Genomic DNA, 24,247 nt, shown 5'->3' with positions numbered 1-24,247 from the left:
TTATTAAAGAGTCATGTTAATAGAAGTCAAGTGCTGCCTGTTGGTGGTGATAGGAAATAAAACCCATCCCTGCAAGACCTGTGTTTTCACGTGTTGACTCACAGCTGTGTGAGCAAGGCCTGCATGGAAAAGCAGTTGCTGCGAAACCTGCTCTGGGGGAACAGTGCTATCAGTATGCAGGGCTAGATTTTTCCTTGAGCCAATTTGATACCAGTAGTTTCAATTAAAACAGAACACACATAACTGTGTTTTAAAGGTTTAAAGGAGTGTCTTTTAAATTTTAGGGTGTAGCCCTGGCTGGTATGGCTCAGTGGATTTGATAAGGGACTTAAGAGTTGGAAGATTGGAGAACCAAGTTGGCGACATAGGTAGACACACTGCACCTCCTCGCACAAACAGAACTGACAGAAAATTGAACGGCAAGGAAGTCCAACACCAAGGAAATAAAAAATAAACATTCATCCAGACTGGTAGGAGGGGCAGAGACGGGCAGCCGGGGCAGAGAGGACTCACGTTGCCATGGCGGGACCGAGACTGGAGGAGTGTGGGACCAACAGGGCAGGCAGTCTGACCACTAGCAGACCCTGCGGCCCCACATTGGCGCAGATAAACTGAGAGGGCCAGTCTCAGAGTGGAAGAGAACAGGGCAGGCAGAGCAGTGGGTAGCACCCCACGGCCCCACATTCGTGCACAGATAAACCGGACAAATGGCAGGGAGCAAAGCAGACCACACAACCCAGGGCTCCAGCACAGGGAAATAAAGCCTCAAACCTCTGATTGAAAACGCCCATGGAGGTTGGGGCGGCAGCAGGAGAGACTCCCAGGCTCACAGGAGAGGTCATTGGAGAGACCCACAGAGGCCTAGAGTGTGCACAGGCCCACCCACTCGGGAACCAGCACCAGAGGGGCCCAATTTGATTGTGGGTAGCGGAGGGAGTGACTGTAATCCAGTGGAGAGTGGAGCAAGCGCCATTGCTCCCTCTAGGCCCCTCCCCCACATACAGCCTCACAGCGCAGGGACCAGCGTAACCCCGCCCCAGTAAACACCTAAGGCTCCGCCCCTTTAAGTAACAGAAGCGCCAAGACAAAAAAAAAAAAAAAAAAAAAAAAAAAAAGGCCCAAATGACAGAACACTTCAAAGCTCCAGAAAAAATACAACTAAGTGAGGAAGAGATAGCCAACCTATCAGATGCACAGTTTAAAACACTGGTTATCAAGATACTCACAGAATTGGTTGAATTTGTTTGAAAACCAGATGAAAAAATGAAGCCTATGCTAAGAGAAACAAAGAAAAAGTACAGGGAACCAATAGTGATGGGAAGGAAACTGGGACTCAGATCAATGGTGTGGACCAGAAGGAAGAAAGAAACATCCAACCAGAAAAGAATGAAGAAACAAGAATTCGGAAAAGTGAGGAGAGGCTTAGGAACCTCCAGGACATCTTAAAAGTTCCAACATCCAAATTATAGGGGTACCAGAAGGAGAAGAGGAAGAACAAAAAATTTAAAACTTATTTGAACAAATAATGAAGGAGAACTTCCCTCATCTGGCAAAGGAAATAGACTTCCAGGAAGTCCAGGAAGCTCAGAGTCCCAAAGAAGCTGGACCCAAGGAGGAACACACCAAGGCACATCATAATTACATTAGCCAAGATGAAACAGAAGGAGAGAATCTTAGAAGCAGCAAGAGAAAAGGAGACAGTTACCTACAAAGGACTTCTCATAAGACTGTCAGCTGATTTCTCCAAAGAGAACTTACAGGCAAGAAGGGACTGGCAAGAAGTATTCCAAGTCATGAAAGGCAAGGACCTACATCCAAGATTACTGTATCCAGCAAAGCTATCATTTAGAATGGAAGGGAAGATAAAGTGCTTCTCAGATAAGGTCAAGTTAAAGAAGTTCATCATCACCAAGCCCTTATTATAGGAAATGTTAAAGGGACTTACCTAAGAAAAAGATCAAAAATAGGAACAGTAAAAATGACAGCAAACTCACAGTTATTAACGACCGCACCTAAAACAAAAACAAGAGCAAACTAGGCAAACAACTAGAACAGGAACAGAACCATAGAGATGGAGATCACATGGAGGGTTGTCAATAGGGGAGTGGGAGGGGGAGAGGGGGGGAAAGATACAGAGAATAAGGAGCATAGATGATAGGTGGAAAATAGACAGGGGGAGGGGAAAAATAGTGTAGGAAATGTAGAAGCCAAAGAACTTATAAGTATGACCCATGGGCATGAACTATAGGGGGGGAATGTGGGAGGGAGGTGGTGGGCAGGATGGAGTGGAGTGGGTGGGGGGGAAATGGGACAGCTGTAATAGCATAATCAATAAATATATTTAAAAAAAGAGTTGGAAGATTTTAGTTTAAGGTAAATAGTTATAAGCCTAGCAAGTAGTGTATATGTTAAAGCTTTTGTTTTAGAAACTACAGATAAGGCCTGTCCTGGCTCCTGGGAAAACAGCTGACCTCCTGGGGCACTGCTGAAGATTACTGTCTGGGGACAACCAGAAGCATCAGAAGCATCAGGGGCCATTGTGTTTCAGGGAGGGGCAAACTACCACCTGCCACTGGGATAGGAATGTTGCAGTTTATTCTACCTGACCCTCCCTGAATTTCAAAACCCCTCAGCACACCTCGTTTATTCCCTGCTATAAAAACTTTGGCCTGGAAAGAAAAGACAAGATGGTCTGTTAGGGTTTGAACCCGCCATCTTCTCAGATCACCGGCCATCTGAATAAAGCACCCATAAATATTCAATCACTGTCATTGCTTACTGGGTTTGGTAGTGACAGGCAGCCCAAACTCTGGTGTCTTTTCTGGTTTCAGATTGAGTGCCTATCTGCAAACCAAAGGGTTGTTGGTTCGTTTCCTAATCAGGGCACATACCTGGGTTGTGGGCCAGGTCCCTAGCAGGGGGCACTCGAGAGGTGACCACACACTGATGTTTCTCTCCTTCCCTTCTATCTAAAGATAAATAAATAAAGTCTTTACATTTTAGGGTGTATATAAGTTAATGGGTGACAAATCCTTGAAGGCCCACCCAAAGAGCCTAGTATTCAGGGACAGCCACTTTCTGGTTTGAAAGTCAATACTAGACTTCTCTTTAATGCATTTGAGCATGGACATTGTGTTTCTGTTTCATGCTAAAGTTTTGCCCAACATCAGGGAGCTAAACATACCTGTCCTTCTGTGTATCTTGCTGTGTGGCTTCTGGGGGGAAGGAATTCAGGCAACCAGCCACATTTGGGTAACTGGATGCAGATTAATAGTTTTTGGCTGGGTAGGCTGGACAATCATGATAAAACCTTACCTTTTTGTAGGTGAACAAGCCATAGGTAGAGCCGCATCCTATTCTTTGTATCCAGAGCAGGGGCTAGCATTGCATGTTCCACCCAATTTTGCTAAGTTTTCCTCTTTAGTGGGTGGGCCATACATGAAAGGATGAAAGAGAGATAAAGACAGGAAATTGGGCCACTAGGGGCAATTGGTGTCTGAGAACTGTCCTGGTTGCAGACCTGAAGTGAGGAGCAGAGGAAAGAGAAACAAAGAAGTGGGGACACTTGAAAAGAGTAACTGACGTTCATTTGTAACAGGGTGCAGCCAGGCCTCCCCCAAAAGAGGGATTTGTAATGGGGTCCAGAACTCAGTGTCCAGGAAATATTAGAAAAGTACATATATATATATATGATGCCCTCACCACCACAAGTCTGAAATGGGGGATGGGACACATGGAGCAGGGCCATTGAGAGTTGTTTTGCATAGCAACAGTTTCGCAACTAACCTCAGGCATGGTCACTTAACGTTATCTATAACTTTTAACTGGTTTCATGGATATGTTAAATGGCTGTGGCCATGCTTTGAGCCAGGGAGATGGGAGTGACTTCAACCCCTGACTTCACTGGGAGGCAGCTTCCCCTGGTTACAGGACCTGTGGGAGAGCTTGGAGTAGGAGGGTGGACCCATGCAGCTTTGGCGAGAGAGGGAGAACCACACAGCTTTGGGGTTCCCTTTGCCATGCAGCTTAGGAAGCAGGAAAGCAAGACGTAGCAGTGATGCAGAGCTCTCTCTTAGCAGTTTGGAAGAACACAGGAGAGAACTGTGAGAGGGAAAGGGGTAAAAGGACTCTTGCTGGTGGACTAGAAGAAGTTGCCATGCAGGTTTAGATTAAGAACCGGAGATCCTGGCGACACAGCTGATGGTGCTGAGAACCGAGGGAGGCCTGCCAGCTGAGCACGGATTGCTGGGAAGAACCAGGGGCTACCAGAGCCATGGACTTCTATTTCTTTTTCTGAGATACGGTACTCCAGACTGGGCAAAGGGGGGAAGGAAGGACTATGTGTGTTTGTGGGCATTCTAAGGGACTTTAGGATTTTAATGAAGACATTAAGTCATTACTGTAAGTCTGTATAACCTTTGAATAAATAATTCCTTTCCTTTTCACCAGTCTCTGGCATTGAGAGATGTCATTCCCTGGCAGTGGGCAAGGCGAACCTAGTACAGGGAGACCCCAGGAGAAGAGGGGGGGTCCATTCGGTAATAGTATTTTGCTCCCCCCTCCCCAGGTCCATTCTGTAACACCTTGGGTTCACATAAATGGATAGTCCAGGAAGCCTCTTTAACATGTGTTTAAACACACATGGGTGTGGTTGTGCTGGTCCTCACATGAATCCTCTATGCAAAGTCACTTGGCCCCAAAGCTGGAGCAGGAGACCTAGGCAGGACAAGAGCCTACTGAGGGGGATGCATCAGCCAGCATCCTTGCAGCGGGGCATGGTCTTGCTCTCCAGAAAATGTTCCAGCACCTGCCCAAGATGGCGGCAGACAAGACGTAACTCAGGGAAAATGTAGAAAAAACCAAGAGCACTATGACTGTGAAGACCAGGAGTTCTGTCACATGTGGTGTGACTGAGGTGGCTCAGTGAGCATCTGAACACAGAACAGTGCACGGATATTTATTAAAGTAAGAGCTTCCTGGTCTCTGTACCAAGAATAAATTTCACATTACCTGAAAGGCTTGCATGTCTGTACAAAACTATTACGATTAAGGCCTGAGCCTCTGTCTCTGACTAATCATGTGGGAAAATGAAACAGAAATGCCTACCTTTGTTGGCCTTCTACCTACATCTGTGAGCCACCTGTCCACCACAGAGAGTGTTTATGAGGGAAATGAACCAGCCCATTAGCAAATCAAGAGCTGAAATTCTCAAAAGAAGTAAAAGAGGCCTGGTCACTGTAGCTGCTCAAACAGGCCAGACAATATATTTGACAGGAAAACACACATATGTGGTAGAACTGCAAATCACAGCCAGGGGAGGAAAAAGTCGAGTTAGTGGTTAATGGAAGGAAATGGGATGAGGCTCTGAATACATACCCTTATTGGTAGGGTGAGGGACAGGAGGGATCTCCAGTGCCTGAAACAGTATCAATATATATCCCCTCCCCAAAAAAGTGCTTCACAAAAAGAGAGGATGGGACATAGAGAACCTGGTGATCTGTGGAGTGAATGACAAGCTTCCTGGTTGGGGATCCCCCTTGACAAGCCATCCTGAGGGGGAGGCCATAGCTCCTGAGTGTAGAGGCCCTGAGGGGCTGAGAATGGTTTGGCACTGAGAGTGTGGGACTTAAGTAGCTGGGTTGCACTTGGACAGGGTAGAGCAGGGAGCAGGTGTGGCCTCTACTTCTAGAACTCCAATGGAAAGGCAGGAGGAGTCAGGGAGCCCTCTTGGCCTCACTCTCTGGCTCCTCTTAATGGGATAATTCTTGATCGTCTGAGGTGCCATCACCTATGATCCCCAGCCACCCACTTTGCACTGAACGTGAGCAGGAGGTGCTTGCCTCTTACCTGAATCTGTGGCCAAGGTGAACACCTGTTGCGAAGTGGGCCACTCACCCCTGGGCATATAAACATTTGTACCCAACTCAGAGGGCTGTCACAGGAAATTACATGAGACAATCCAACTGATGGGGAGCTCAGTGTGTCTGCTATCTGTCATGAGCTAAATTGTGTTTCCCTAAAATTCACATTTTGAAGTCCTAGCCCCAGGATCTCATCATGTGACTATATTTGGAGACAGGGCCTTTAAAGAGGTGATTACGATAAAATGAGGTCACTAGAGTAGGCCCTGACCTCATAGGACTGGTGTCTTTTTTTTTTTTTAAGATTTTATTTATTTATTTTCAGAAAGAGGAGAAGGGAGGGAGAAAGAGAGGGAGAGAAACATTATTGGTTGCTTCTCACACACCCCCAACTGGGGACCTGGCCCACAACCCAGGCTTGTGCCTTGACTGAGAAACAAACCAACAATTTTTGGGTTTACAGGCCGGTGCTCAATCCACTGAGCCACACCAGTCAGAGAACTGGAGTCTTATAAGAAGAGATTAGTACACAGACACACAGAAGGGTGACCATGTGAGCACACAGGAGGAGATAGCTGTGTTGTTGTGATTTATAATTAGGAATTTGATATTTGTCCTTCCTGTCACAGAGCTCCTAAAGGCATGGGAGTTTCCTGTGATGTGAGCCTTAAAGGCTTTGATATTTATAACAAACCTCTGTCACCCACCAGAATTGTGTTGATGAGGTGATTTTGGAAAGCCTCTAAGGATGGGAGCTGGTCTCCAGGGGAACCAACTGTGTGATTAGAGGGTTTGAACTTCCAGTGCCTCAGGGGAGGTTAGAGGGTCTGGAGGTTAAATCAATCACCAGTGACCAATGATTTAATCAGTTGTGCCTGCAAAAGTGAAGTCTTCATAACAACTGACAAGGCCACGGTTTGGAGAGCTTCCAGTTTGGTGGACAGGTGGAGATGCAGGGGGAGTGGAAGGCTCAGAGAGGGCACAGAAGCCTCTCGGCCCTACCCACATACCTTGCCCTCTTCCATCTGGCTGTTCCTTAGTTATAATCTTCATAATAAGCAAGAGATCCAGTAAGTAAATGTTTCTCTGAGTTCTGTGAGCCATTTTGCCAAATTAATGGAACACGAGGAGGAGATTGTAGGAACCTCTGATTCATAGCCAGTAGGTTAGAAGCACAGATGACAAGCATGGATTTGCCATTATCATCTGAAGAGGAAGTTCTCCCTTGGGACTGAGGGCTTAACATGGGTCTGACACCATCTCCAGGTAGGTAATATCAGGACAGTTAAATCGTAGGTCACCCAGCTGGGGTCAGAGAGTTGCTTGTTGTGAAAACTACCCCCAATACCCCTCGCCACACACATTTGGTGATCACAAGTTTCAGAAGTGAACTAAAGAATCAAGAGTAAAGACCACACACAGAAGTGTGTTTTTATATATAGCAACAACTATCTGCAAGCCAAGGAGAGAGGTCTCAGGAGGAACTAACCCTGCAGACCCTCAGCCTTAAGGACTGTGAAACAATAAATATCCATTGTTTGAGCTGCCCAGGCTGTGCAATTTGACACAGCCCAAGCTGACTGATTACATTACAATTAAAATTAGCATTAGTATCAGTTATTTTTTCCTCCCATTCAAAGGTGGATTATTGGATTTGGAGACAAGAGGGAATTGCTTTACTTTTGCTCTGGTGGATAGAGTTATAAATCATGAGACCCTTGAGTTGTTGGTCTCAGCATTTATTGTCACATGGAAAATGCCAGAATTAGAGTTCCGGCCAAGATGGAAGTGTAGGTAGGAACACTTCCCTTCCTTGCACAACCAAAAGGATAACAACCAATCTAAAAACAATAAACAACCAGAAATGCCAGAAAATCAAACTGCATGGAACTCTGACAACCAAGGAGTTAAAGAAACATTCACCCAGATGGGTAGGAAGGCGAGATGGACAGCCGGGTGGGTGGAGAGGATCCAAGGCAAGGTGGTGGGCCGAGAGGGTGAGGCTGGGCTGGCTGAATGGGAAACTAAAGACTCAAGCTAGTTGTAAACTACCAAGGGGGTTGCCATGGTGGGAGAAACTCCCAGTCTCACATGACAGAGTTTGTTGGAAAGTGGGGCTAGAGCCGAGCAAGTGAGCCACATTGTTCCCTCTCTGACCCCTCCTCCACAGACAGTGTCACAACACAGCAAAGAGGGTTGCCCCACCCCAGCGACTAACTAAGGCTCTACCCCCCTACAACATAACAGGTGAGCAGAGACAAAGAAATATGGCCCAAATGAAAGAACAGATAAAAACTCCAAAAAAAGAAATAAGCAATGAGGAGATAGACAACCTATCTGATACAGAGTTCAAAATACTGGTAATCAGGATGCTGACAGAACTGATTGAGCTTGGCTGAAAAATGAAGGCTACCCAAAGTAAAATAAAGCAAAATATACAAGGAACCAACAGTGAAGGGAAGGAAACAGGGACTCAAATCAATCGTTTGGAACAAAAAGAAGGAATAAACATCCAACTGGAACAGAAGGAAGAAACAAGAATTCAAAAAAATGAGAGGCTAAGGAACCTCCAGGACAACTTTAAACATTCCAACATCTGAATCATAGGGGTACCAGAAGGTGAAGAACAAGAGCAAGAAGTTGAAAACTTATTTGAAAAAATAATGAAGGAAAACTTCCTCAATCTGGCAAAGGAAATAGATTTCCAGGAGGTTCAGGAATCCCAGAGAGTCCCAAAAGAGTTGGACCCAAGGAAGCACACACCAAGGCACATCATAATTACATTACCCAAGATTAAAGAGAAAGAGAGAATCTTAGAAGCAGCAAGAGGAAAGGAGACTTACCCACAAAGGAGTTCCTGTAAGACTGTCAGCTGATTTCTCAAATGAAAGCTTACAGGCAAGAAGGGGCTGGAAAGAAGTATTTGAAGTCATAAAAGGCAAGGACCTATATCCAAGATTACCGTATCCAGCAAAGCTATCATTTAAAATGGAAGGGCAGATAAAGTGCTTCCCAGATAAGGTCAAGTTAAAGGAGTTCATCATCGCCAAGCCCTTATTATAGGAAATGTTAAAGGGACTTATCTAAGAAAAAGAAGATCAAAACTATAAACAGTAAAATGATAACAAACTTACAACTATCAACTGAACCTTAAAAAAAAAAAAAAAAACACCTGAGCAAACACCTAGAACAGGAACAGAATCACAGAAATGGAGATTACATGGAGGGTTATCAGCGGGGAGTGGGAGGAGAAGAATGGGGAAAAGGTACAGGGAATAAGAAGCATAAATTGTAGGTACAAAACAGACAGGGGAAGGTTAAGAATAGTATACGAAATGAAGAAGCCAAAGAACTTATATGTATGACCCATGGACATGAACTAAGGTGGGGGAATGCTGGTGGGAAGGGGGTGCAGGGTGGAGGGGAATAAAGGGGATAAGAAATGGGACAACTGTAACTGCAAAAAAAAACCTTTAAGTAATAAAAATCAGCAGTGTAAATTCTGAAATTTGTCTTATTTCTACTGTGACAAGGTGAATACCACTTGAACTTACTGAACTCTTAGGGGCACCCTTTTAGTCTGATGTTCTTCCTTCAACCCCCACTATGTTATTGATATTGTAGAAAAGACCAGAGAGAAAGGACTGGGTGCTGATACAGAATCAAAGGAGCCCACCCCACCCAATTACCTCTTCTACTAGGTGTTCTCACTCCAGGTCTCGCCCACCCACCCTAATCGTCCCAGGGCCAGGTCCCAGATGACTAAGGACAGCCCTTCAGCCCCAGCATTACTCAAACTGGGCACCTCTAACCCATTTCTTGTCAAGGAAACCACTAATCTTACCCACGTTTTCCCCTCTCTCCCTGACCAGCCTCTGGTGCTTCCCAGGGGCAGGGGGCCCTGCATGGTGTGCATACCCCCATTTCCTGGGACCAGTGACTATTAAAAACTTCTTCCTTCCTGACAATCACTGCTGGGTCTGTGTTTCTCCCCATAACTGCCTAAAACCAATGCCTGCTTTTTCAGATGTTCCTTCCCCGCCCCCCCCCCGTTTCCCCGTTTTATGTCTAACAGGCAACACCATAAACTTACTAAAAAAATAAATATCAATGTTCTCCTTACTGTCGCTGGTGGTTTCCCAGACGCTTGACCTCCCGCGTTTCTCCTCTGCAGTATTGAATGTGGTCAAACTTTATCCCATAGAACTCTGTCCTGAGGTTTACAGGAATACTGTCATCCCTTGCCTGCCACCCTCCCATGGGGGTCATCACTACAGAGTGTGCAAACACCACTCAGCTCCCACTAACCAGAGGGCAACTGGAAGCACACCAAAAGTCTTAGTGCAAGATAAATCTTTAATCATGACAAATACTCTGCTTGACCAAACCCCAGCCAGGCTCCTCTGAGCATCCTTTCAGTGAGGCGTGAACCCTGGGCTTTGGTGTTTGTTCCCTTTGTCCCAGCAGAGCCCAGTCTAGCAAGAACACTGCAGAGCTCCTTTAGTGAGAGACCCTACCCTTAATCCCTTGTCCCCCACTTTAATGTATGTGGATGTCCCTGAGCTGCTTGAGCACGTATCCTTTTGGCCAATGCTGTAGACTTTTTGTGCCCTGTGCCACCCCCAGACTCCCAAATGCATATGTCGAAATCTAACCTCCAAGGTGATATTGTTAAGAGTTGGGGCCTTTGGTAACTGAATGGGTGTAAGACTCATGAATGAGGTTAGTGCCCTTATAAAAGAGAATTCAGAGAAACCCTTGACATAGAGAAACACCATCTGTGAACCAGGAAGTGGGTTGGGTCCTCACCAAACACTGAATCTGCTAGAGCCTTGACCGTGAACTTGTTGCCTCTGAATTTGTGAGAAATAACTTTTTTTTTGATTGTTTAAGCCATGCAGACAGGACTGAGACCGCCAGTTTACCAAGAATCTCTCCTTATTGCAAATGTTTCCTCTTAGTAATTCAACATCCACTGACCCCCTCTTTCTGCTCACTGACTATAAATTCCCAGCTGTCTTTGCTATGTTTGGAGTTGAGCTTAGTTCTATACCAAAGTCTCTTTTTGCTCTTGCAATAGTACTGAATAAAATCTGTCTTTATCACCTTTAACTAGTGTCCATCTTTATAACTTTAACAATAACCCCTGAAGGGAATCCGAATAAGTCACCCCAAAAGTGCTACTTTGGCATAAAGATTATTTTGAGCTGAAGGCGAGTGAGAAAAAGTAGATCAGCATGAGCTTTCTGTCCTCTTCCATCTGCCTAAAAGAAGGACACAAATCCCCTTATGAAGGTGTCTCCCCATCCCTGTACTGGAAAAGAAGAATGACCCTTATCACGGAGACGGAGACAGCACCAGGAGGACTCTGCATGAGCAAATGTTGCTACATACCCTTACCTCTCATTAGCTTTCCCATATACATACCTTCCTGTACTTTACCACTAAAAGAAGCCCAAATTCTGTCTTCCCTCCTCTCCAAAATATATTGCCCTTTGTTAAAGTTTTATGTAAGCCCCCAAGTCTGTTACTTTGGGTTTTTCATCTTTTTCTATGAGGCCCCGTGCACGTAAAAAATATTAACATCAAATAAAATGTATGTGCTTTTCTTCTGTCATTCTGTCTTTTGTCAGTTTGATTTGTAGCTTCACGTTTAGAACCTAAGAGGGTAGAGGAAAAGATTTTTCTCCCCTACACCTCAGAAGAATAAATGCCATAAACGTACACAAATCATCATTTGGAAGTTTATTTAAATTTACCTTTATACTTAACCTTGTAAATTTTGAATAAAAGTCATTTGATTTTAATTTTGTTTGTCCCTCCGAATAAAAGTGGCAAATATGGATGGAAACAAAAAATGTCAAAATGATTCAAATTTTATGAAAGTAACTAAGTAGAAAAAAAGAGCTAGAAATGCTGAAGGCACTGCACCTGTGTCATCCGCACAGGTGAGGCCTGGCTCTGCAGGCCATGGGCTCATGTACCCAGTGCTCCTCAGTGTCACTGGCCAGTGTTCCTTCTGATCTCCTCTCGTGGGTCCAGGCTTGGGGGCTTGCACTGATTCTGTGTGGCTAGCCCAGGATGGGCTCCCCACACGGGCTTTCATGGGCATTTCTTCAGGAACCGGACAGAGGCTGTATGCATAGACCGGGGCCAGCTCATCTATAAAACAGAACTGAGTCACGACCTGCAGCAGCCTCATTTCAGTCTGTGCTGCTGTAACAGAATACCACAGACCAGGGGCTTGTAGGTAAGATTTCTTTCTCATGGTACTGGAGACTGGAAGTCTTAGATGGATCAAGGCACCAGTAGAGCAGATATCCAGTGAGGGCCGCTTCCTGGTTCACAGATGGCTGACTTCTCGTTGGATCTTCACGTCCTGGAAGGGGCTGGGAGCTCTGAGGGGTCTCTTATAAAGACATTAATCCCACTCATGCGGGCTCCACTGCATGACCTCATCACCTTCTACAGATCCCACCTCCTAACACTATCACATTGGGTGCTAGAATTTCAACCTATGAATTTTAGGGATTCACATTCAGCCCATAGCAAACCTGCCTGGAGAAACTAGTCCGTGGGTCCCCCATAGCCCACCCAGGAAGTTGGCTGCTGTGAGTCAGATTTGCAGGATGTCAGGCTGCTGTCTCTAGTGAGAATCCAGGATGCCCACTTCCAATCAGCCACCAGCTCCCCAACCCATAGCCCCATTAGGGCACACCTGGAGCTCCCATCTCCACAGGACCTCTGAGTGTCTCTTCTCATGAGTGACAGTGCCCAACTTCCTTGTTGCAGGGAGCTCTGAGCAAATGGCCATTTGTTCCATAGTCTCTGGAAAGAAACTAGGGGTATTCTGGGGCAGAAGCTGCCTCTAGGAGCTCCTGGAAGCATGTTCGATGCTGCTACTAGGACCAGTTGGGTGCATGTGTCCTGAGTGAAAACCTAGTAGCCCAGCAGTTTTCAGAAGCCTGCAGGAGATCAGCAGCCATCTCCCTCTGGCCTCTGCACTCCTCACGCTGCAATGATGTGGCCCACACTCTCCTGGCCTCAAATTCTCACCAGTGAAGAGAGGGTCTGCAGCCCTGGAGCAGGCTTAATTAACAGTCACACAGGTTCCTTCAACTCTGGTTCTGTAGCACCTGCACCACATATGCAGTCCATCTGTGCCCACCGTACCGCGTACTCATCAAAGGTGTTTGCCAGTATCTTATCACGCTCTAGACCGACGTTTTCAAGTGGTGCACCCCAAGGATTTTTAAAACATGCCATCCCTGACTATTTTCAGTCAGAGGCATGACCTCTTTTGTTTTAGATTGTCAATTAAAAAAATAACAACAGCCAACACAACAATAGCTGTCGGGTGTGAATGAATCAAAGTTACACCTTTTTTTTGTCAGATTGGCAAAAAATATATTTTTTGGCGTGCCGCAGAATTTTAGTAATTAGTTTACGTGTGCCTTGAGACGGGAAAGGTTAAAAATCACTGTTCTAGACCCTTCTCAACTCTGGCTGCTCATTAACATTGGGGAAATAGAATGTACAACAAAATCTGCTACCTACCTGGAAAACCGCTCCACAAAAATGGAAGAGGAAAAAACAGTTTTGCTCCTGAATGAGCCTTCAGCCAGAGGTGATGACACCAACAGGCAGCAGCTGAGGGGAGAGCAAGGCCCAGGGGATACAACCATCATTTCCCTGTATTCACAATAAAGTCAAGAAAGGAGAAAGTTTTCTCCTGAGGTTGTGATCCTGTGTGCTTTAAAGTCAGGTAACAAGTTAAGCCCACTTTCCCCTGGACCTTGGGAAATCACACTTCAGAGATTATTCCAGATTCCTGAGGTGTGATACAGGCCAGAGGTTTATTTAGCCATTAAAAAGATTTGAATACATTTGAAAACCATGGAGAAAGAAATTCTGAAAGGGAAGGGGGTAGTGTCTATTTCCCACAGAGAGAACTAAGCCCCTTATTTTTAATTTTTCTTACAGTTGAATGCTCTCCAGGAGTTTTAAAAATAGGGGTTCCAGGCCCCTGCACAGAGATGCTGAGCTGCCCCCTGGTGAGAGAGGAAGGGGGTCCTAATGTGCAGCCCTGTTGCCAAGCTGAGCCCTGGAGAGAACTTCCCTTGTTAGGAAGATCCCAGGTGGTAGGGCAAATTCAGATCCCAACAGCGGGGCTGCTTTGTGTAGGAAAACTGCCCAGAGGTTGGAGCTTGTGTCATTAAAAGATGATGGAAGAAGATGAGGAAAAATACATGAGGAAAAAGAGGAACCATACCAGTTTAAGTCCTGAAAACCTAATCACCTTGTTTGGATCCTGATTCAAACAAACCAATTTTAAAACAAACATTTCTGGGGAATGTGGGAGGAAGAGGGTGGGCAGAATGGAGTGTAGTGAAGGGCGGGGGGGGGGGGAATGGGACAACTGTAATAGCATAATCAATAAATATATTTTAAAAACACATTTCTGAGATAATAGGTGAAATTTGATATGAACTAGAGGCCAGATAAAAGAAGAAATCATTGTTAGTTGTATGAGAGAGGCAAAGCCTTGTGGTTATGTAAGAAACACCCCCAGTTTTACAGATGAGTGAGAGTGTGGGGCCCACTCTGAACTGCAAAATTGCCATAAACATTACTTGAAGATGAATATATTTGAGATCCAAAGAGCTACAGAAGAAAGCTTTCTGGGAGCTTCCCTTATCTGAGCAAAAGCAGCAGCTTCTGGGAAATGAGGCTGCCATAATTCTCTCCCTAGGGCAGTCTTGGGGCCCTGAAGGAGATGGAAAGGTCACACACAGCTGTGCAGACAAACATTATCCCACACTTTCTCATGTCTTCTGTTCTCCCCAAAACCCTGCTGTCTTGCCTAGAGAGGCCTATTTGTTTTTCCCATAGAGGCCTTCTCCCTCTTCCTTTTCCCTAAGTTTTCTATGTAAGCCTTTAACTGTTTAACAAGCCAGCTGCTTCCTTTATTGACACCCAAATACATATAAACTAGTTTTTTCCTGTCAATCGGGCTTTTTTTCAGTTTAATTAGGAGGCCCCAGCCACTGAACCAAGAGGGTCGGAGTCATTCAAGAAACCAGACAGATGCAGCAAGCCAAGGAACAGACAGGGTTTATTAGCAGGGAATATGAGGGAGGTTAACACTTGCTGGATTGTTCTTAGGACAGGGTTTTTAAGCACAAAACCCCACAAAGTTTTGGCTAGAGCTGATTGGCTAGAGCTGGTTGCTGGTTTCCATTTTTGCTGACCATTGTTCTTGATACAACTTATCTTCGGGTTAAAGCTGCATCCTGTCATGCCGGATAGTTTGACCCTAGAACACAATCTTAGCTGAACATCTTTTTGTCCTGGGTATGGTCAGCAGGCAGTTTCCCGCAGCGTAGTTTCCCGCCTGGTGATTTTCTATTCTTCCTAGGCCTGCCTAGGTCTCTCAGGTGGAGGAAGTTTTCTTTCCCCTGCAAAAGCACGGAGAGGTGAATCTGGTGATACCTGGGGTTTTTTTTTGTTTGTTTCTTCGTTTTGTTTTGTTACTCTTTAGACAAGAGTAAAGAACAGGACAAATGAAGCAAATAAAGTGAAATACCAATCTGCATGATTTATATGAGGGGGACCCCCCCCCCCAAAAAACGGAATTATCTTCTGGAGGACAGTCCCTTTGCAGGACAGGCTTCCCCTGCTAGGTGAGTGTTTTAGGAGCCCATCTGTACCAGTGTACCAGCTGGCATTGTTGTGAGAGGCTGCGTTTGGCTTCAGTGATTTGTTTTTTGTTTTGGGGTTTTTTTTTGAAGTCTCTTTCAACGCCTTTGTCCATTTCATTATGGATGATTTATAAGCACACCTGCCCACACCACGCTGAGTGGTCAGCAGCTTTTGGCCAAAAACAGCACAGCCCCCTGCCCTCCCTATGTCCCTCACTCCCCATTCCCCGGATATTACCCTGAATGACTATTTTTTTTTGTTTCCCCAGATGAAAAAGTCCTCAAAGGGAAATGTTTTACTGATGGGGAAGAGGTGAAACAAAAACCAGCAGGAGCACTAAAAGGCATCAACATCGATGAGTTCAAAAACTGTTTTGAGCAGTGGAAAAAACATCTGGATGGTTTTTCAGAGTACTTTCATCAAATGAAGGTACTCTGAAGGTGACTGAAGTTTAAACATGTAAGAATAAATACACAATTTCTTATAAATAAATTCCGGTTTATCTTGCATCCCTCCTCGAATATAGAGTCCAGTCTTCTCTTGAATTTTTGTTTTGAAGTCTTTCTAGATTGAAAGAAACCCTCAGCCCAGAATTCCCTCTCCTGCAAAAGTGAGTCAGGGCATTGCAATTAAATGGTACTCCCTCTTTCCCGGACCGGTCTATCCTAGTAAGGAGGCACCACTCAAGAAACACCCAGCCAGTCAGCGGGAAAGCCAGCCGTCTGCCTCCACCCAGGGCCTGGTCGTTTACACCGGCACTTCCAGGAGAGGACGCCTGTTGGTTGAGCAGCCTTCCTGCGGTAGCCCGAAACTTAGCTTCCTCATCTGTTAGCTCCCCAAGGACTAGAACTTGGGGTGCGCGCAGCCAGCAGCCATGGCTAGGTTAGTGTTGGGAGGCAGGGACCCAGCAAAACCATCTCCAGGCCCTAGCAAGACCCTCAGACACCATCCCCCCCCCCCCCCCCCCCCCCCCCCCGCCTTCCCGGTGTCCTTCTGAACGCGGCCCGCCTGTCCTCACCCAGGGTCGGGTTGTGGCCCTCTCCCCTCACCTGGTGCTTCTGGGGTCTCCTGGGGCCCGCGACCCTCATCACCTCTCCCAACGACCACTGTCACCTCCCCAACCGGACGCTGGTTTCTGCTGCCCTTTCCACCCTCAACTCCCTCCCAACGCCGCCCCCCACCCCGCCCCGCCACCCCCACCCCAAGCTGCTCTTTCTTCCTCTTCTGAAAGCTTTCTCTGTCACGCACGCTGGGTGTCTGCCCCCCAAGTCCTCTACCCGCGTTCCGGAATGAGGCTCCAGTCCCTTACCCCCTTGGCCCATCCACGTTGATCTGCCCCAAACCCCTCCCCCACCTAGGACACTGCCCCTCCACCTTTGACCCCTGGCCAAGTCTGCTCCTGCTGGTCCAGAGGCTCAGGTATCCATCCCCCGGGTGCTGGAAGCATCTCAACTCTGCCCTCCCTTCCCCCCATCCCCCTGCAACCGACACCGCACACACTCATCCCCTGTAGCCTCTCCGCCCCTGCTGACGCCACAAAGCCTGTGCCCTCGCGCCTCCACGGCCACCGACACCCCCCACCCTTGACGGTCTCCGTGGCACAAGTGCAGGCTTTTCGGGGCCCTGTTTGCGCTCGCTGTCTGCGGCGGCATGTACCCCTCTCCCCGGTAAGTGCCAGTCCATCCAGAGGCGGGCGGGTGGTCGCCCTGTTCGGCACGCTGGGGTCCTCGCTTTGAAGGTGGTTATCATTTGGAACCAGAAGGGTCACCTTGTTCAGCCAGAATTACAGGAGCTCCCTGGGACGGAGGGCGCCCTGTCCACCATCACTGACCAACTCCTTGGCCAGCTTTCTCTGAGCCTGAACCAGAGACCATGACCAGCAGGCTGTCCCACACCTTCAGGTGGGTGGGCAGCAGAGGTGAGACTGACCCTAAGGGTTCTGCACAGAGAGAGCCAGCTTCCACAAAGTGAACCCATTGTTTGGAATCCAAGCCACTGCTCTGGGTGATGGCAGGAAAGGCAGCCTGGATAGTGCGATGGTTCAGAAATGACTTTCAGATCTTGACTCATCCAGTGACCACCATATGAAGTGCATGGGGAGGCTTTGGATCTGCACCGGATAAGGATGTGGGTATTCAAGTGCCAAAGTGTGTGCATGCATGTTTGTGTGCATGTGTATATTGTGTGCATGCATATGCCCATGTGTTTGTGTGCACCTGCATGTGTACATACGTACTGTGTACATGCATGAATAATTGTGTGCCTTTTCTGCACTGCGCCTTGTCAAAGAGAGCTGAAGTCGGACCATAGAGCAGTAAAAACATTTTACTCAAGGACTATTGCAGTAGTGGAACAACATAGAAGCCCATAGAAAGCTCAACTCTGAATACTGGGTGAGCCAGTGGGGATTTATGGCCAAGGAGCAGGATGGGGTTGGGGATATGAAATTACTAAGAGGAAACATCTGGGTAGGGGGCTTCTGTCTAAGCCCATAGATTGGGATTCTTACTAAACTTGGATAAAACAGAGATGAACACAAAAGCCCAGGGACTGTTTGGAAAGTCCCGGGAGCCTGAGCAGAGTTTGGTCAAGCAGAGAACTTGGTCAACTCTGATTTTTCTTCTTAGAGCCCCCCTTTCCTTTTTGCATGGATGTCCTGTTAAATAGAAACTGATGCTGACACTTGTTCAACCGGTTAAGACTTTATTCAAGGCTACTGCAATAGGAAGATGGGGCCATCTGTGAATTCATCCCACACAGTGGGGATGCGTGGTCAAGGGCATGAGAGGGAGTTAGTGAAGGAAAATCACTAGGAAGAAAAATGGGGAGGAATCTTCTGGCCAAACTGGCCTAGCAGGATTCCTGCACATTCATCCTGCTGGGGGAGATGGGGGATGCTGGACTAGATCGTAAGTGTCAGTGGGGGCCAGGGCTCCCAAGTGGAATAAAACTGGGTGTGGCTGGGCAGAGACTGGCAGTAGGGCTGCTCAGGGAGCCTGGCCGGTTTGGCTCTTTGTCAGCTTCAAGAGAGGCTTCTGTGCCTCTTACTGAAGACAAATCAGGTACCCCAAAAGGACCCTGTGTTCAGCCCCCTCTAAGAGGACAGACAGCTCAAGTGCCTGGAGCTCTGGGCAGAGGGTGCGGCAGGGTGCTCCGTTTCTTTCCCAGGGGCTATGGATGCTGTGGAACTTGCCAGAAAGCTGCAGGAAGAGGCGACATGTTCCATCTGCCTCGACTATTTCACCGACCCCGTGATGACCACCTGTGGCCATAACTTCTGCCGCGAGTGCATCCAGCTGACCTGGGAGAAGGCCAAAGGCAAGAAGGGCAGGAGGAAGCGCAGGGGCACCTTCCCTTGCCCTGAGTGCCGTGAGCTGTCCCCCCAGAGGAACCTGCGGCCCAATCGCCTGCTGACCAAGGTGGCTGAGATGGCGCGGCAGCACCCAGGCCTCCAGAGCAGGGACCTGTGCAAGGTGCACCAGGAGCTCCTCAAACTCTTCTGTGAAGATGACCAGAGCCCCATCTGTGTGGTCTGCAGGGAATCTCGGGAACACCGGGCCCACAGGGTGATCCCAGTAGAGGAGGCTGTGCAGGAGCATAAGGTGGGCCCAGGGGCGAGGGGCTGCAGGGGCCAACAAAGCCCAGGGCACATATGTCAAACAGTGTTAGGCAGGAGAATGAACCTTGTGACAAACAGCCCCATATACTGGACCCCATGGTGGAATTGTCTGCAACCCCCACAACAAAATAGGTAGGTGGCTGGCCAGCTGGGCATCCCCTCCAGTTATTCAGGAGCCCAGGTTAACAAAGTGGCCTCCAAGCCGTCTGTATGGGCAGGCCAGGTGACCTGTAGAGGAAGAAAAAGTCTTTTCCTTCCATCCTAAATTAGACTGAAAAGACAGATCAAGGGAAGAAAGGCAAACTGTTAACCCATGTAGCCCATGTACTTCACAGGGAAGAAACCACAGCAATGAATAACAGGTGGTTTTAGAACTTGGGCTTGTCTAGCCTCTGAACAAGGAGACAAAGGGAAAGGTGACAGACTTCCAAGGGGAGCAAACTGGGAAGGTGTCTTGGTTCATTCCAGCTGCTGTCACAGAACTCAAGACCTGGTGGCTTACAAACAGCAAGAATTTCATAGAGCTCATGGTTCTGGAAGATGGAAGTCCAAGATCATGGCACCAGCAGGGTCGGGTGGGGCCCCTTCCTGGTTCACAGACAGCAGATTTCTCTCGTTGTCCTCACATGGAGCAAGGGGCTGGGAGCTCTGAGGTCTCACTAGGGCACTGACCCCACCCATTTCTGAGGGTTCCCCCCTCGTGCCATCACCACCTCCCAAAGGCCCCACCTCCTGTGCCTTGGGTGTTAGGATGTAACCTGTGAATCTGAGGGAACACGAACATTCAGATCATGACAGAATGTAAATATTTTGGGGAAACTAATGAAAGATAAGGTTCATCAGTGTAGATCCCTCTTGGTACCCACTTTTTACCTCCTTCATGGCCTTAAAACTTCCCTGGGAGGCAGATTCATGGCAGCCCTCAGTTCTCAGCAGTTTCTTTTGGTCACATATCGGGAGCCCCAGAAGGCATTTCTACATCTATTGATTCTCATTTGCCTCCAGCTTAAAATAATTCTGCCCAAGGGGCATATTTTGGGGTGGTGTATTTCCATCCCCCTTAGGGTACAGCTTCAGAGGGCACCTCCTGATGTGGGTGTACAGGGGCCTCTGACCCCCATCCCCTGGTCTGTTGTCCGCAGCTGAAGCTGGAGGATGACATGGAGCACCTGCGGGAGGAGATGGAGAAGACCCAGAAGCTACAGACCAAGGAGCAGCAGGCCTTGGCCGAGTGGCAGGCAAGTGCTGGTGAGAAGCCAGTGGGAAAGCCTGGCCAGGCCCCAGGGCACCACAGGGCCTCCAGTACCTGCACACCCTCAAGATGGGACTCATTGTCACATGTGGACGACAGCACAGAACTCCCCCTAGAATCAGGACTGCACATGTGTACTCAGCCCAGCCTGGCTATTTTGGAAATGCAGGGACTGAGAGGCACAGAGGCCTGGAGGCTGTCATTTGGGGCCCATGTTATCCCCACACAGTGATGGGGGCTGTGTGTGGCCCCCCTTGCCATCTGTGCTGGTTGTCTGTGGATCACAGGGCCCAGGGAGACATGCCAGCATCCCTGAAGTGGCCCCTCCAAGTTGATGGGCATGAGTGGACATAGGGTGGCAGTCCCCATGGAAATACATCACCTCCAGCCCCTACCCTGCAGGAGAAAGTGCAGGAGCGGAGACAGCGCGTCATGATGGAGTTTAAGAAGATGGCTGTCCTTCTGGTGGAGGAGGAGCAGCACCTCCTGCAGGCCCTGAAGCAGGAGGAGGAAGACACAGTAGCCAGGCTGCAGCAGAGTATGGCTACACTAGAGCAGCAGAGCTGCTCCCTGGAGACATTGCTGCTGCAGCTGGAGGACCATAGCAAGCGGGAGCCGTTGCAGATGCTACAAGTGAGGAGCACCTGCTCGGGCAAATAGACTCCAACAGGGAAGGCTCTGTCTCTGTCAGCTCAGGGCTGCATAACAGATACCACAGGCTGGGGGCTTAAAAGGATGGGATCCAGGTGGGGACAGAACTACTTCCTGAGGCCTCTCTCCTCAGTGTCTGGATAGCCATCTCCTAACTGTGTCCTCACGTGGTCTTCCCTCTGCATCTGTCTTGATCTTCTAAGGACACCAAGTTACATTGGATTACGGCCCTCCCTAGGGACCTCATTTCACCTTTATCACCTCTGCAAGGCCCCATCTCCACATACAGCCTCATCTGAGGTCCTGGGGGCTGGGTTCCAACACGTGGATTTGGGGGACACAATCAGCCTGACAGGTATCAGTTCTAGACACCTGTGCTCTGCATTTCATTCCTAGTCCAGGGGCTGTAGCCCAGGGACAGCTGTCATCCACATGGTCATAGTGATGAGGCAGGGACACACCAGCCATCTCAGGCCTGGTAAATTCAAGGCAGGAACAAGTCATGTGAACCCATCTGAGATGGTTTGGAACCGGTGGGGGGGTGGGGGGGTGGGGAGAGAAGGCACAGCTAGCCTGCTGGGGATGGGCCTGCATTCTGAGGCCTAGGAAGTGGGATTGTGTTGCCCAGCAGGTGGGTAACTGGCTCATCAACTGTGTGGAATGGCAGGACCCATAGCAAAAAAATATATCTCACGTTGTGAGCCATCACACTCAAGTGTATTTTTACAACTGAAGCAGATGCTATGTGCAAGGTCAGCCCGTTTCATGTCTGTTGTCCTGGCATCTTGGGTTTTGTCCCCAGTAAGTGTCCTGGTTTAGTTAACAGACTATGTACTTGCCCCAACTTTGGGGAATACTTGGTCTTCTAGTAAAAAGCAGCTTGTTCACCACCTCCTAAACACTCCTGAGTGCAGGTCTGCAATGTGAGAGCACCCTTGGGTCTCCTATGCCTTCCCTGCCATTGAAAGCAGGACAGTTTCTGTGTCCCTGCTCCCATGCAGGGGAGCAGCAGGAAGCCTGGGCAGCCAAGAGATACGGATCCACTCAGGAAACTGGGAAAGGTCATGGAAAAGCATTCCAAATTCTTGCTCCGCAGGCCAGAAATGTCCACATAGGGTGCTTGGGGATGCCCCACATTCCTAACAAAGCATCGCAGATCTCCCTTCCTGTTTTCACAGGATATGAAGGAGTCGCTGGACAGGTAGATGACCACCCAACGTAGAGGCAGGGAGGGCTCTACATGTGGCCAGAGGGGACAGCACACTTGTCCCTTCTGGAGCAGGAACAGTGTGAGTGTGCAGTACCCAGAGGCTACCCCCATGGCACTGAGGACTGTCTGCAGAGTCCCTGGGCAGATAGAAATGCTCAAGAGTTTCCAAGGTATGTGGGGCCTGTTCTCTCAGCTGGGGCCACCCCTGGGGGCCTTGACATTCACTGGACGTTCACACTCTACCCTTACTGGCCACTCCCAGGAGATACCCAAATAGCCGCCAGCTCATCTCCTTGGCACTACCAATATCGACCGCTGGGGTACAGGCCACACAGGGACCCGGGCTCACGGCTGTACTCAGCCAAGGGGAGGGTTGGGAGGGGGGAGTCAGGGAGAATAGGGATGACTCACCCCCATCCCTGTTGCTGCGCCCATCTGCAGAGAACGTGGTGCCTGACCCTGCCACGGCGTACCCATACCTTCTCCTGTATGAGAGCCGCCAGAGGTGCTACCTCAGTACCCCACCAGAAGGCACACCCTGCAGCAAGGACAGGTTCCTGGCCTACCCCTGTGCAGTGGGCCACCAGACCTTCTGTTCAGGACGGCACTATTGGGAGGTGGGCATGAACCTCACTGGGGATGCACTGTGGGCCCTGGGTGTGTGCAGGGACAATGTCAGCCGGAAGGATAGGGTTCCCAAGTCCCCCGAAAATGGATTCTGGGTGGTACAGCTGTGCAAGGGAAAGAAGTATGTGCCCCCAGTGTCCACCCTGCCCCCCATCACGCTGACAGAGCCCCCCAGCCATGTGGGCATCTTCCTGGACTTTGAAGCTGGGGAGGTGTCTTTTTATAATGCAAGCGGTGGGTCCCACCTGCACACCTATGCCCAGTCCGCCTTCCCAGGCCCCCTGCAGCCCTTCTTCTGTCTCGGGGCCCCCAAATCTGGCCAGATGGTCATCTCTACAGTGACGCTGTGGGTGAAGGGATAGGCGTGCAGGCAGGGAGCAAAGACACATGCTTTCTCCAGAGGGTGAGGTGGTCCTGCTCAGCACAGCCACCTGCCACGCTTACCTCGGGTGGAGATCCATGGTGGTTCCAGGGGGCTCCTGGAGCCGGAATCTAATTGTGATTAAAGCAGTTAAATGTTGAGTCTGTACTCCCAGGTGCCTCATAGAGGGAACCCGTACCAGTCTCTATGAACCAGGCCAGTGCACTGTAGTTTCCTGTAGTCATATCCCCCTTCACCCACCACTCACTAGGGCCGCCATTTGGGTTATTATGGGTACAGCTGTGGCCTGAGGGGTTCATCTTCCCTGTCATCAGCAATTCCATGTATGGGCCCTTTACAGGGGAAACAAGAAAGTATGACTTTTCAAGCGGAACCCAAAAAAACCTTAGAGCTGCCCACCCCATCATTCCTTTAAGTTGCACTTGCAGGGGGGCAGGCGTAAAATTCAAAAAGTAAGGATCATGGGTGTGGGGGGGAGGCTTTCCTTTCACTCCCTACCCCATCCTCGCAGTTTCAGGCGCATTAACAGCCCTGTAACAGTCACTAGCACCCCAGCATTCCAGTCATGCACTCCTTCCCCAATAAGACCAGAATCCCCACAGGGAGAGCCCCTCCCCCACTGCGTCCTGCCTGAGACACCCGCCAGAGGGCACTAGGGGGCGATTTGGGTGCACCCTAGGCTTCGTGGTTGCCGCACTGCGCGGAGCCCCGGTGACTGTGCGGGGAGCCCCGCCGGCCCGGACGTTCCCATCCTCACCCGAACCCGAGGAAGTGGCCAGGTTGCGCTACAGCAGAGCGAGCAGACGCCACAAAAACCGCACGCGGGCGGCAGCGTCGACGCGAGGTCAGCGGGCGAGCAGCCTCCAATTCGGTCTCGCCTGCGGGCCGCATGACAAAACACAACCAATCCGGGACTAAAGCGGGTTTCCAAAAAAAAAAAAAA

At 48.8% G+C, this 24,247-nt stretch overlaps 1 protein-coding gene and 1 long non-coding RNA gene across 2 annotated transcripts; one reads left to right on the top strand and one right to left on the bottom strand.

Annotated features, from left to right (window-relative positions):
* The first annotated feature begins 18,699 nt into the window (after window positions 1-18,699).
* On the top strand, window positions 18,700-23,404 carry TRIM17 (tripartite motif containing 17). Its single transcript, XM_024560875.3, has 6 exons — window positions 18,700-19,165; window positions 20,325-20,420; window positions 20,837-21,067; window positions 22,264-22,286; window positions 22,365-22,465; window positions 22,737-23,404. The coding sequence occupies exons 1-6, from the start codon at window positions 18,737-18,739 to the stop codon at window positions 23,282-23,284; spliced, it is 1,428 nt and encodes a 475-aa protein (XP_024416643.2). The 5' UTR covers window positions 18,700-18,736; the 3' UTR covers window positions 23,285-23,404.
* LOC128779200 (uncharacterized) lies at window positions 18,838-24,211 on the bottom strand. Its single transcript, XR_008425101.1, has 3 exons — window positions 24,062-24,211; window positions 23,367-23,414; window positions 18,838-20,929 (listed from the first exon to the last, which is right to left on the bottom strand). It is a non-coding gene; the product is annotated as an uncharacterized lncRNA (long non-coding RNA).
* Window positions 24,212-24,247: the final 36 nt, after the last annotated feature.

Source organism: Desmodus rotundus, chromosome 9 (genome assembly GCF_022682495.2).
Source record: "Desmodus rotundus isolate HL8 chromosome 9, HLdesRot8A.1, whole genome shotgun sequence".
NCBI lineage: Eukaryota > Metazoa > Chordata > Mammalia > Chiroptera > Phyllostomidae > Desmodus > Desmodus rotundus.
The sequence above is the reverse complement of the archived record's forward strand: the minus strand, read 5'-3'. Positions and strand labels throughout refer to the sequence as shown.